The 14,898-nt window shown below is 45.9% G+C and overlaps 1 protein-coding gene across 4 annotated transcripts in view; it reads left to right on the forward strand.

Annotated features, from left to right (window-relative positions):
* The first annotated feature begins 1,027 nt into the window (after positions 1-1,027).
* The window catches only part of LOC140536213 (axin-1-like), a 23,766-nt gene continuing 9,895 nt past the window's right edge, over positions 1,028-14,898 (forward strand). For 2 of the 4 annotated variants that reach the window (XM_072657921.1, XM_072657924.1), the window contains exons 1-3: positions 10,058-10,219; positions 11,415-11,886; positions 12,002-12,457. In XM_072657921.1, the coding sequence (XP_072514022.1) occupies positions 11,477-11,886; positions 12,002-12,457 (866 nt within the window). In that variant the 5' untranslated portion in view covers positions 10,058-10,219; positions 11,415-11,476. Of the gene's footprint in view, positions 1,277-8,891; positions 8,961-10,057; positions 10,220-10,248; positions 10,332-11,414; positions 11,887-12,001; positions 12,458-14,898 lie in introns of those variants that run through there. The other 2 variants (XM_072657922.1, XM_072657923.1) reach the window with 2 other exon arrangements.

Below are 14,898 nucleotides of genomic sequence, written 5' to 3' on the forward strand. Positions count from 1 at the left end.
CAGAAGAACTAGTCATGTTTATTCTGCTTACGCTACCACTCACACAGCCTATCTAGAACGTTTAGAAGCAGAACTGGCTCCACCCACAGTAAATCAGAGCGTGATTGGTTGATTCTTCATAGTGTTGCTGTTTAATCTGACGGCCTTCAGTTCTACCAGTGAAGTCCCGACCAATGGGAGAGCTGCTTTAGCTGAATCTGCCCAGATACCACTGGGAGACCCATCCTGATTGGACGGTTTTCTGATTAGTGTCACAGATTTAACCCTTTAGTGTCCAGCAGAACTGAATAGTGCACTAAGACTAGTCCTGAGTCTAAACCCCTGCCCCATCCCAGGCTACTGCAGAACACTCAGCTCCACCCACAGAGACGGAGGTTATGATCCCCAGAAATCATGAGGCATTCTCTGAATACCTAGAACCCCTCAGGGTACTGCTTAGAGAACCCTAATGGACGTACTCATCAGTGGGACGTGTGTAATAACGGATGCCGTAGACGGAAGGTCTAAACACACAGAGAAGATGCACTGAGGCATTATGGGTAGTGTAGTCATTACAGGTCTACACTTATTGAGGAGGAGGAGGGCGAGGAGGACCCACCCGTGCCCCGCCCTGCCGTACAAAAAGAAAGAGAGGCATATGTAGCCATTTTACCCGCGCCTCCATCATGGCCGGACCAGGAGAAACGGGGAAACGGGATTAGCATGTGTTAGCAGGCTAGTTCTGTGCGTGCTGTGGCTAATCTGTGGTGGAACCGCAAATCTGCGTGGAAGGCTATGAGCGCATCGAGCGTCGCAATTAGCCTCCGATACCACTCGCTGCCGCCCGCAGCTGCTTAGTGGACTCAAGTGCTCGCGCAACGCTAGTGATGCTACAAACGGATCTGGAAGCGCTATTAGCTTTTGTCTGCCCATGTGTGAGTGTGTGTGAGTGTGTGTGAGTGTGTGTGAGTGTGTGTGAGTGTGTGTGTAAGTACGGTTGGAGTTAGCCTCTACAGCCAGGAGACAAAAAAGAGGGCAAAATGAACGACACCAGATCAAATCCTGTTAACGGCGGGGGAGACGGCGCTGACGCAGCGGCTGCTAGCCGGCTAACAGGCGCTTCTAACAGGCGCCGCAAAAGACCTGAAAGAGCTGCAGGAGAGAAAGGGCGAGCGGCGGGATGAGAAGACCGCTGGAGATCATTTCTTCACCCATCAAAGATGGCCGACCCCGGTTTTGGCGCAAAGCCGGCGCTGGGAGTTGATCCGGTTGAAGGCGAGAGCGCTGGCGCCGTTCGGTAGGTAACTGCCGCTCTCAAAGCAGCGTGAATGAAAAACTCTGGCTTTTAAAATTCAAATATTTTCCTTTCTCCGGCGAGTCTTTTCTCCCAGCGTGAGCAGAGCTGAGAGGGCTGAGAGGGCTGAGAGGGCTGAGAGGGCCTCATTGTGCGAGCCACTCTCAAAGCCACCACATCAATTGCTTTGACTGGCGCGGCTAAAAAAGGCTAAAACAGACGTATCAAAGACGCTAATGTGCTAGACTGAGTGTGTGTGTGTGTGTGTGTGTGTGTGTGTGTGTGTGTGTGCTCAGATCAAAGAGCCTAGTGTGCGACCCAAAAATGCATCTATAAAATATACTTTAAACGTGTATATATATATAAACATATATATATATATCTGTGTACAATATGCGGACAAAAGTATTGGGACAGCCTCTCATTCATTCACTGTTTCTTCTGAAATCAAGGATATAAAAAAGAGCTGATCCTGCTTCTGTTGGAGTGACTGTCTCTACTGTCCAGAGAAGAAGACTTTCTACTAGATTTAGGAGGAGGATCAGCATTGCTGTGAGGATTTGATTGAGAGCGTTAGTGAGGTCATGTTGGATGAAGATGATCACCACCCCACCCCACCTCATCATCCCCAACTCCAAACTCATCCCAAAAGTACTGGATGGAGCTCCTCCACCATCATTCCAGAGAACACAGTTCCTCCACTGCTCCACAGCTCCTCAATGCTGGGGGGCTTTATACCCCTCTAGCCCACGCCTGGCATTATTAGGCAGCATGGAGCCAATAGGGTCATGATGTTGATCTGCTCCAGAGAGTCCTATTCTATTGGCAGTACTTCTTCTCTACAGGGACTAGACAAGCTGTGTGTGTCTATATCAGCAATGGGTGCAGCTTAAAGTAGCTGAATGTGTTTATTAGAAGGGTGTCCAAAAATATTTGGACATAAAGTGTATTTAGTAAGATACATTGAAAATATATATATATATATATTCCATATGGGTAGTATGTGTGTGTGTGTGTGTGTGTGTGTGTGTGTGTTTGGCTGAACAAAAGCAGGCTGCAGATTTGGCTGAATTTAGAATAATTCGTCAAACAACGTTTGAATAACAGCAGGAGGCAAATCCCATAATGCACTGCATCTAATCCAATCAGAGAGTTTAAATGCGGCAAAGCTACACACACTCACACACACACAAAGACAAACAGCAGGAGAGGAGACCCCCCCCCCCACACACACACACACACATTTCTCTGTCTGTATCGGGCGTTTCAGTTAGGGAGTGTATTCCTATGTATTGACGAGCTGAGCTAAGCACTGTATATCACAGTGGAGGTGAAGGGAAGCAGACGTCTGAAGCTCTAATAAAAGCTCCTCACAGAAAGTTCTTCACCTAATGGTGATGAAGACGCTGCCTGATGCCTGAGACACGGTTCTACCAGAGTTCTGAGAAGAGCTCGGCTCTAGAACCTGCTTTTAGAACCAGATCATTAAAATGGTGGAGGGATACATGCTGCAGGGTGTAGTGCAGCTACAGAAAGTAGTCCTTAAAGAGAATTGGATTAGTGGAGATTCTCCACTATTTTACCTTCATCATCATCATCATCATCATCATTCCATATAAAACTCAGAAGACTCGTGTAGCTGCACTGGTGGGTTTGGATAGGAGGTAAATTATGGGCTGTATCTGTGTTGTAGTCATGGCGACCCATGCCTGGTTTCATTTACCACCACTGTAGAGAGATCAGAGTGGGTCAGTTTCTCTACAGTAAAGCTCAGATTCACACAGAACCCCTGACTCTAAATAAACTCTTCTCACAGTCTGAGCTTTGGAGGAATTTTGGAAATTTGTTGGAGTTGCCCTTTAAAGATTGTAGTGTTAGAACTGAAGCTTCATGAACACGACCTATTTTAATGTTTCCCATAACAGTGAAAGACATGGGGTCCCCATGAATAAGCTAAAACTGCACACACACACACACACACACACACACACTCAGCCCTGACTCAGCAGGTAGAGCTCAGCGCTAACACTCTGAAGGACTGCTCTCTTTAGTGCTATGTGAGATGGAAGAAGCTCTATTGTGTTTGAGCTCCTGCTAAAGATCAAAAAAACTGTGAAAATGTTTCAGCTTAAATGCTACACACACACACACACACACACACACACACACACACACACACAGAGAGAGAGAGAGAGAGAGAATTCAGGCGTCTGAGTCAGTCCCGTTTAGCCACAGCTGTATAAACTCAGGCCTCTAGAGGTTCTGAAGAGCTCACTGAACTCCAGCGTGGTTCTGTATGTAATAGGAGACACCGCTGCACCAACTACAACAAGTCAGCTGGTGAAATCTCCTCCCTCCTAGATCTTCCTCCATCAGCTGTGAGTGGTGTTATTATTGAACAGTGGAAGAGTTTAGGAGGAACAGCTCACAGAGAGCAGCTCAGTGTCCACCGAGTGTCTGTCCGACCACGTAAAGTTACAGAGCGGGGTCAGGGCCGAGTGCTGAGCTCAGAGCAGAGAGCAGAAAAGCCTCCAACTGACTCAGTAACTGCAGCAGAGCTCCAGACCTGCTGCTGCTGCTGGTAGAGCTGAGAGCAAAGGGGGACCAGCTCCTTATTAATACAGCCTGTTATTATGTGGTTTAGAATGGGATGGAGGAAAATTTTCATGTGAATATGGAGGTGTCCCAATACTTTTGTCCACATAGTGTACACAATACAGTTTACATACACAATAAACATACGCCTAAATATAGAAACACACATGGGGCATATTTATATATGTGTGTGTGTGTGTGTGTGTGTGTGAGTGGTAAGGTAAGACAGATGCAGCAGAATGCTGAGACACTAGACCCCCTGTGGGGTGACCTTCCACACATACACCACTCGTCTTCACCTTCCTCCCCCCTTTCCCCCGGGGTCAGAGAGACAGCACAGGTTTCATGTCAGATTTATGAGAGTGTGTGTGTGTGTGTGTGAGTGTGTGTGTGTGTGTGTGTGTGTGTCTCCTGTGGACAGTCTAAAGGTCATGATCATTGTCTTAGGAAGTGCTTAAGGAGGACTACAGCAGGGTTATTAATGACTGCACTGCAGTGGGTGTGAATCTGCACAGTAACTATGATGCTTATTAAATATCTCATATCTGAATCCAGCACCCGCTTCCACTAAAATCCACTGGCCACTTTATTAGAAACACCTACCTTGTGTTTCCACTCACTGGCCACTTTATTAGAAACACCTACCTTGTGTTTCCACTCACTGGCCACTTTATTAGAAACCCCTACCTTGTGCTTCCACTCACTGGCCACTTTATTAGAAACACCCCTACCTTGTGTTTCCACTCACTGGCCACTTTATTAGAAACCCCTACCTTGTGCTTCCACTCACTGGCCACTTTATTAGAAACCCCAACCTTGTGCTTCCACTCACTGGCCACTTTATTAGAAACACCCCAACCTTGTACTTCCACTCACTGGCCACTTTATTAGAAACCCCAACCTTGTGCTTCCACTCACTGGCCACTTTATTAGAAACACCTACCTTGTGTTTCCACTCACTGGCCACTTTATTAGAAACCCCTACCTTGTGCTTCCACTCACTGGCCACTTTATTAGAAACACCTACCTTGTGTTTCCACTCACTGGCCACTTTATTAGAAACACCTACCTTGTGTTTCCACTCACTGGCCACTTTATTAGAAACCCCTACCTTGTGCTTCCACTCGCTGGCCACTTTATTAGAAACCCCTACCTTGTGTTTCCACTCACTGGCCACTTTATTAGAAACACCTACCTTGTGTTTCCACTCACTGGCCACTTTATTAGAAACCCCTACCTTGTGCTTCCACTCGCTGGCCACTTTATTAGAAACACCCCTACCTTGTGCTTCCACTCGCTGGCCACTTTATTAGAAACACCCACCTTGTACTTCCACTCACTGGCCACTTTATTAGAAACACCTACCTTGTGCTTCCACTCACTGGCCACTTTATTAGAAACACCTACCTTGTGCTTCCACTCACTGGCCACTTTATTAGAAACACCCCTACCTTGTGTTTCCACTCACTGGCCACTTTATTAGAAACCCCTACCTTGTGCTTCCACTCACTGGCCACTTTATTAGAAACACCCCTACCTTGTGTTTCCACTCACTGGCCACTTTATTAGAAACCCCTACCTTGTGCTTCCACTCACTGGCCACTTTATTAGAAACCCCTACCTTGTGCTTCCACTCACTGGCCACTTTATTAGAAACCCCAACCTTGTGCTTCCACTCGCTGGCCACTTTATTAGAAACCCCTACCTTGTGCTTCCACTCACTGGCCACTTTATTAGAAACACCCCAACCTTGTACTTCCACTCACTGGCCACTTTATTAGAAACACCCCTACCTTGTGTTTCCACTCACTGGCCACTTTATTAGAAACACCCCAACCTTGTGCTTCCACTCACTGGCCACTTTATTAGAAACACCCCTACCTTGTGTTTCCACTCACTGGCCACTTTATTAGAAACCCCTACCTTGTGCTTCCACTCACTGGCCACTTTATTAGAAACCCCTACCTTGTGCTTCCACTCACTGGCCACTTTATTAGAAACCCCAACCTTGTGCTTCCACTCGCTGGCCACTTTATTAGAAACCCCAACCTTGTGCTTCCACTCACTGGCCACTTTATTAGAAACACCCCAACCTTGTACTTCCACTCACTGGCCACTTTATTAGAAACCCCAACCTTGTGCTTCCACTCACTGGCCACTTTATTAGAAACACCTACCTTGTGCTTCCACTCACTGGCCACTTTATTAGAAACACCCCTACCTTGTGTTTCCACTCACTGGCCACTTTATTAGAAACCCCTACCTTGTGTTTCCACTCACTGGCCACTTTATTAGAAACCCCTACCTTGTGCTTCCACTCGCTGGCCACTTTATTAGAAACACCCCTACCTTGTGCTTCCACTCGCTGGCCACTTTATTAGAAACACCTACCTTGTGCTTCCACTCACTGGCCACTTTATTAGAAACACCTACCTTGTGCTTCCACTCACTGGCCACTTTATTAGAAACACCCCTACCTTGTGCTTCCACTCGCTGGCCACTTTATTAGAAACACCCCTACCTTGTGCTTCCACTCACTGGCCACTTTATTAGAAACACCTACCTTGTGCTTCCACTCGCTGGCCACTTTATTAGAAACACCCCTACCTTGTGCTTCCACTCACTGGCCACTTTATTAGAAACACCTACCTTGTGTTTCCACTCACTGGCCACTTTATTAGAAACCCCATCCTTGTGCTTCCACTCACTGGCCACTTTATTAGAAACACCTACCTTGTGTTTTCACTCGCTGGCCACTTTATTAGAAACCCCTACCTTGTGCTTCCACTCACTGGCCACTTTATTAGAAACACCTACCTTGTGTTTCCACTCACTGGCCACTTTATTAGAAACCCCAACCTTGTGCTTCCACTCACTGGCCACTTTATTAGAAACACCTACCTTGTGCTTTCACTCACTGGCCACTTTATTAGAAACCCCCACCTTGTGCTTCCACTCACTGGCCACTTTATTAGAAACCCCTACCTTGTGCTTCCACTCGCTGGCCACTTTATTAGAAACACCCCTACCTTGTGCTTCCACTCGCTGGCCACTTTATTAGAAACACCTACCTTGTGCTTCCACTCACTGGCCACTTTATTAGAAACCCCTACCTTGTGCTTCCACTCACTGGCCACTTTATTAGAAACACCTACCTTGTGCTTCCACTCACTGGCCACTTTATTAGAAACCCCTACCTTGTGCTTCCACTCACTGGCCACTTTATTAGAAACACCTACCTTGTGCTTCCACTCGCTGGCCACTTTATTAGAAACCCCAACCTTGTGCTTCCACTCACTGGCCACTTTATTAGAAACACCTACCTTGTGCTTTCACTCACTGGCCACTTTATTAGAAACCCCCACCTTGTGCTTCCACTCACTGGCCACTTTATTAGAAACCCCTACCTTGTGCTTCCACTCGCTGGCCACTTTATTAGAAACACCCCTACCTTGTGCTTCCACTCGCTGGCCACTTTATTAGAAACACCTACCTTGTGCTTCCACTCACTGGCCACTTTATTAGAAACACCTACCTTGTGCTTCCACTCACTGGCCACTTTATTAGAAACACCCCTACCTTGTGCTTCCACTCGCTGGCCACTTTATTAGAAACACCCCTACCTTGTGCTTCCACTCACTGGCCACTTTATTAGAAACACCTACCTTGTGCTTCCACTCGCTGGCCACTTTATTAGAAACACCCCTACCTTGTGCTTCCACTCACTGGCCACTTTATTAGAAACACCTACCTTGTGTTTCCACTCACTGGCCACTTTATTAGAAACCCCAACCTTGTGCTTCCACTCACTGGCCACTTTATTAGAAACACCTACCTTGTGTTTCCACTCACTGGCCACTTTATTAGAAACCCCATCCTTGTGCTTCCACTCACTGGCCACTTTATTAGAAACCCCAACCTTGTGCTTTCACTCACTGGCCACTTTATTAGAAACCCCATCCTTGTGCTTCCACTCACTGGCCACTTTATTAGAAACACCTACCTTGTGCTTCCACTCGCTGGCCACTTTATTAGAAACACCCCTACCTTGTGCTTCCACTCACTGGCCACTTTATTAGAAACACCTACCTTGTGTTTCCACTCACTGGCCACTTTATTAGAAACCCCAACCTTGTGCTTCCACTCACTGGCCACTTTATTAGAAACACCTACCTTGTGTTTCCACTCACTGGCCACTTTATTAGAAACCCCATCCTTGTGCTTCCACTCACTGGCCACTTTATTAGAAACACCTACCTTGTGCTTTCACTCACTGGCCACTTTATTAGAAACCCCATCCTTGTGCTTCCACTCACTGGCCACTTTATTAGAAACCCCTACCCTGTGTTTCCACTCACTGGCCACTTTATTAGAAACACCTACCTTGTGCTTCCGCTCACTGTCCACTTTATTAGAAACACCTACCTTGTGTTTCCACTCACTGTCCACTTTATTAGAAACCCCTAATGTGCTTCCGCTCACTGGCCACTTTATTAGAAACACCTACCTTGTGCTTCCACTCACTGGCCACTTTATTAGAAACCCCTACCTTGTGCTTCCACTCACTGGCCACTTTATTAGAAACACCTACCTTGTGCTTCCACTCACTGGCCACTTTATTAGAAACACCTACCTTGTACTTCCACTCACTGGCCACTTTATTAGAAACACCTACCTTGTGCTTCCACTCACTGGCCACTTTATTAGAAACACCTACCTTGTGCTTAGCAGTGCCCCTAGTGGGCTGGACTGAAATTGCACAGTATAATAATTATAGTTAATGAATATAATAGTGATAATACATGTGATATATATATATATATATATATGTGTGCTATAAATATATATGATTCTACTTCATTTCCATATTCATAAAGAATTGGGAACTCCTCCCTGCCCCCCCCCCCCCCGTCTCTCTCCCCTCTCTCTCTCTCTCTCTCTCTGTCTCTCTCTCTGTCTCTCTCTCTACCTCACTGCTGTATGAGGTGTGTGTGACTGTGTGTGTATGTGTATGTCTGTTTAGGAGGCTGGTGACTCTCTCTGGCTGTAGTGGTCCCTCCTGCTGCCCTGAGCTGGACTGGACAGTGTGGAGGTAGGTGGACAGTGTGTGTGTATATGTACATCAGGTGTGTGTGTGTGTGTGTGTGTGTGTGTGTGTGATTAAAACAGGTTCTACACTGTTATTGTTACTATATGGGTTAATGCCACAGAGAATGTCGCAGAGTGGAGTACCTCTGCGAACACACACACACACACACACACACACACACACACACACACACACACACCTGATGTACATATACAGCACTACAACTGAATGCTAAACTTAAAGTGTTGTTTATTTGTTTATTTGGGAATAACATCAATTCATACATGAATGGTGTTGCATTACATTAATTAACTACAAGTATTTATTTGTTTGTTTATTTATTTACTATATTTTATTCATCTACTTTTCCACTCATTCCTAGTCAGGGAGGCGTGGGTCTGGAGTTTACCTGGAATCACTGTGCAAGGAATAGGCGCCACTCCACCTCAGGGTGACTGCACTTTATTCATTTATACATTTTATTTATTTATTTTCGTGCATGTGTTTATACACATATGTACTCATTTTGCTTATTATATATATATATATATAAATGTGTGTGTTTTGTATTTGTTTCTTTCTTTGTAATTTTAATTGATATATATATATATATACACACACACACACACATATATATATATATAACAAATATGAACGAGCAAAATGAGTACATATGTGTATAAACACATGCACAAAAATAAATAAATAAAATGATTAAAATGTATAAATGAATAAAGTGCAGTCACCCTGAGGTGGAGTGGCGCCCTGTTATATATATATATATATATATATAAATATATATAAATATATGTTCTGTGTTTCATTGTAATTTTAATTTATATTTATATATGTTTTTTGTGTTTTTATATTTGGTCATTTATTGAATTTGTTTTCGTGTATGCTTTTATATTTTATTATTTAAAAAACGTAAAATCTTTCTGTTTTTTACGGATTTATTTGCATATTCATAAACGCCGGAATCTGATTGGTTGCTGTGCTCCGGGTCGCCGTGTGGAAGGCGGTGCGTCGCCGCTCTGTACGTCACACGTCACACTGACGTCGAGTCCCGCACGTACGCACGCCTGAGTGTGTTTGGTTTGGTCGGGCAGCGCGGAGTGTGTGTGTGTGTGTGTGCTGAGGTGTTGTTTGGGAGTGTGTGTGGGAGGATGAGGGAGTGTGTGTGTTAGAGCGGGTTCATGCGGGCTTCGGGAGATGGCGGATTACCGTCCTGCTCAGTTCCTACGGCCGGAGGCGGATTGCGGGTAAGCGGGGGGATTCGGTGTTTATCTCCGCAGCCGGGCGGCGCTTTCTCCCCTGCTGTTCCTCCACTCCTCCACCCGCTCTCTCCCCGTCCTTTCCCTCTCCTTATTCGCGGTAAGCTGCTGCCGTTCTCCGACAGGAGCCCCGTTTGCGCTCGGTTGGCTGCAGGCGCTGCGCGGTTTACCGCTGCTGTAAGGCGATCAGTACCGCGAGCGCCGATACACCGCAGAGCCCGCATATGCAAATGAGCCGGTAGCCAATCCCTGCGTGCTTTACTGTGCGCTGAGGGCGGCCTGGCCAATCCGCAGTCGCCTTGGTGCATGTGTGCGTGTGTGTGTGTGTGTGTGTGTGCGTGTGTATGTGTGTGTATGTGTGTGCATGTGTGTGTGTGTGTGTGTGTGTGTGTGTGTGTGTGTGTGTGTGTGTGTGTGTGGGGTTAGTGTAGGGTTGGGGCTCCTCCAGGCTGTGTTTAGTGTAGTGTTTCAGCTGGGTTTACTGCCTCCAACCCTCAGGACTGGCATTAGGAAATTATGCACAGAATAAAAAATTAATTATTACTTTATAAAATCAGGAGGCGGGGTGGGTGCCAGAGTCTCGGGTCATATCCCACATTATCCCCGAAATCCCTTATATGTAAATAACCTCTGTTCTGATTGGCTGTCCTGTGCCTTCTTCAGAAAAGCCTTTGTTGTGATTAGACAGGGCTGAATTGCTGTAGGCTGTGGAGTGGGCGGGGCTAAACTGCTGTAACTATTTTGGTAGGAAATGGGCGGGGTTATGTAAGTGTGTTGGTTTTCTTTAATCATAAAAAATGGGCTGTGTAATTTTGCTTAGCCACGCCCACTCACACCACCTACAGCAGCCTGATGGTTTAGCTGGTCTGTCAGGCTGGTCATATTGATGGACAGCTGGCGACGGGTTCTGCTGACGTCAGCGTACAGGTAGCAGTAGTGTTAACGAGCAACTCCTTAACGAGCTCGTTATCCAGTGACGAACAGAACGTACAGGGTTCGGGACCTTCATTAACCGCAGAACCTTCTGCTGCTGAAAATCCAGCCTAGACCCGAAGTGCCAAGTATAGGCACAAGCTCGACTTCAGTGCTCTATAATACAGGCGGCCAATCAGAACAGAGCTCGTTTACATACATCAGTCTTAAAAACAAAGGCCGGTTTAATTCTGTCTCTCTCTCCCTCCAGTATGACTCACCTGCCAGCGCTTCTCTGACCCCTGACCCCGTGTCCACATCTCTTACCCGACGATGAACGCTCGAATGCGCAGTTGCCATGGAGACCTGCCCGGTCGGTTCAACGAAGACGCCCCCCGTCCCCCCGTCCCGGGAGAAGAGGATAGTGTCCTTTTCCCCTCCGCCCACTCGCCGTACCCCTCCAAGCTGGACTGTCCGTCGGCCACCCCGCGGCGCTCGGACCTGGACCTGGGCTTCGAGCCCGAGGGCAGCGCGTCACCTGCCCCGCCTCACCTGCGCTGGGCGGAGTCGCTGCACTTCCTGCTGGACGACCAGGACGGCACGGCGCTCTTCCGCGCGTTCCTGCTGCAGGAGGGATGCTCCGACCTGCTGGATTTCTGGTTTGCCTGCAGTGGCTTCCGGAAACTCCCGGCGACGGACGGGCAGGACGGGCGGAGGCTGAAGCTGGCCAAAGCCATCTACAGGTAGAACTGCTAATTAACGGGGTGTTACGTTAGTCTTGCGTCTGATTGGGACGACTGATTGATTATATTGGCAATAATGTTGGAAATTGATTGATTGTTTTTTTTTGCGGAGCAGAAAGTACATAGTGGATAGTGGCGGCGGCGGCGGCAGCAGCGGTGTTGTGGCGAGGAAGATAAAGCCAGCAACAAAGACTTTCATCCGGGAGTGTGTGTGCCGAGCGCAGGTGTGTCGGGCCCCGCTGGACTCGGTTCTGTTTGAGCAGGCTCAGGTGGAGGTTCAGGCGCTGATGGAGGAGCACACCTACCCACTTTTCCTCAAGTCGGACGTGTACCTGGCCTTCGCCCGCCGCTCCGGGGCTGACCAGCACAGCCCCCGGCTCTCCACCTCCCCTGGCAACCAGGAAACACCGTTACCGGGATACCTGCCCACGCTGATGGAGGATAAGGAGTGGGCGGAGACCACTGATGCAGGCCATGCCCAATCTGGTAGACTCACCCAGAAGCTGCTGATGGAGACCGCCACCCACCGCAACACAGCCAATCAGAAAAGGCCTGACCACTGGGAGGCCAGGTGAGCACAGCTGTTATCCCATTCAACCCAGTGTATATCACAATATTCACCCTAATGAGACTGTAGCTCCTCCTCCTCAGTGTATATCACAATACCTACATGTAGAGCGTTATTAATATTCACCCTAATGAGAGACTGTAGCTCCGCCTCCTCAGTGTATATCACAATACCTACATTTAGAGCGTTATTAATATTCACCCTAATGAGAGACTGTAGCTCCTCCTCCTCAGTGTATATCACAATACCTACATTTAGAGTTATTAATATTCACCCTAATGAGAGACTGTAGCTCCTCCTCCTCAGTGTATATCACAATACCTACATTTAGAGTTATTAATATTCACTCTAATGAGAGATTGTAGCTCCTCCTCCTCAGTGTATATCACAATACCTACATTTAGAACGTTATTAATATTCACCCTAATGAGAGACTGTAGCTCCGCCTCCTCAGTGTATATCACAATACCTACATTTAGAGCGTTATTAATATTCACCCTAATGAGAGACTGTAGCTCCTCCTCCTCAGTGTATATCACAATACCTACATTTAGAGCGTTATTAATATTCACCCTAATGAGAGACTGTAGCTCCGCCTCCTCAGTGTATATCACAATACCTACATTTAGAGCGTTATTAATATTCACCATAATGAGAGACTGTAGCTCCTCCTCCTCAGTGTATATCACAATACCTACATTTAGTTATTAATATTCACCCTAATGAGACTGTAGCTCCGCCTCCTCAGTGTATATCACAATACCTACATTTAGAGCGTTATTAATATTCACCATAATGAGAGACTGTAGCTCCTCCTCCTCAGTGTATATCACAATACCTACATTTAGTTATTAATATTCACCCTAATAAGAGACTGTAGCTCCGCCTCCTCAGTGTATATCACAATACCTACATTTAGAGTGTTATTAATATTCACCCTAATGAGAGACTGTAGCTCCTCCTCCTCAGTGTATATCACAATACCTACATTTAGAGTTATTAATATTCACCCTAATGAGAGACTGTAGCTCCTCCTCCTCAGTGTATATCACAATACCTACATTTAGAGTTATTAATATTCACTCTAATGAGAGATTGTAGCTCCTCCTCCTCAGTGTATATCACAATACCTACATTTAGAACGTTATTAATATTCACCCTAATGAGAGACTGTAGCTCCGCCTCCTCAGTGTATATCACAATACCTACATTTAGAGCGTTATTAATATTCACCCTAATGAGAGACTGTAGCTCCTCCTCCTCAGTGTATATCACAATACCTACATTTAGAGCGTTATTAATATTCACCCTAATGAGAGACTGTAGCTCCGCCTCCTCAGTGTATATCACAATACCTACATTTAGAGCGTTATTAATATTCACCATAATGAGAGACTGTAGCTCCTCCTCCTCAGTGTATATCACAATACCTACATTTAGTTATTAATATTCACCCTAATGAGACTGTAGCTCCGCCTCCTCAGTGTATATCACAATACCTACATTTAGAGCGTTATTAATATTCACCATAATGAGAGACTGTAGCTCCTCCTCCTCAGTGTATATCACAATACCTACATTTAGTTATTAATATTCACCCTAATAAGAGACTGTAGCTCCGCCTCCTCAGTGTATATCACAATACCTACATATAGAGCGTTATTAATATTCACTCTAATGAGAGACTGTAGCTCCGCCTCCTCAGTGTAGATCACAATACCTACATTTAGAGAGTTATTAATATTCACCCTAATGAGAGACTGTAGCTCCTCCTCCTCAGTGTATATCACAATACCTACATTTAGAGTTATTAATATTCACCCTAATGAGAGACTGTAGCTCCGCCTCCTCAGTGTATATCACAATACCTACATTTAGTTATTCACCCTAATGAGAGACTGTAGCTCCGACTCCTCAGTGTATATCACAATACCTACATTTAGAGTTATTAATATTCACCCTAATGAGAGACTGTAGCTCCGCCTCCTCAGTGTATATCACAATACCTACATTTAGTTATTCACCCTAATGAGAGACTGTAGCTCCGACTCCTCAGTGTATATCACAATACCTACATTTAGAGTTATTAATATTCACCCTAATGAGAGACTGTAGCTCCGCCTCCTCAGTGTATATCACAATACCTACATTTAGAGTGTTATTAATATTCACACTAATGAGAGACTGTAGCTCCGCCTCCTCAGTGTATATCATAATACCTACATTTAGAGCATTATTAATATTCACCCTAATGAGAGTCTGTAGCTCCGCCTCCTCAGTGTATATCACAATACCTACATTTAGTTATTAATATTCACCCTAATGAGAGACTGTAGCTCCTCCTCCTCAGTGTATATCACAATACCTACATTTAGAGCGTTATTAATATTCACCCTAATAGGAGACTGTAGCTCCTCCTCCTCAGTGTATATCACAATACCTAC

Source organism: Salminus brasiliensis, chromosome 15 (assembly GCF_030463535.1).
Source record: "Salminus brasiliensis chromosome 15, fSalBra1.hap2, whole genome shotgun sequence".
NCBI classification, from domain to species: Eukaryota; Metazoa; Chordata; class Actinopteri; order Characiformes; family Bryconidae; genus Salminus; species Salminus brasiliensis.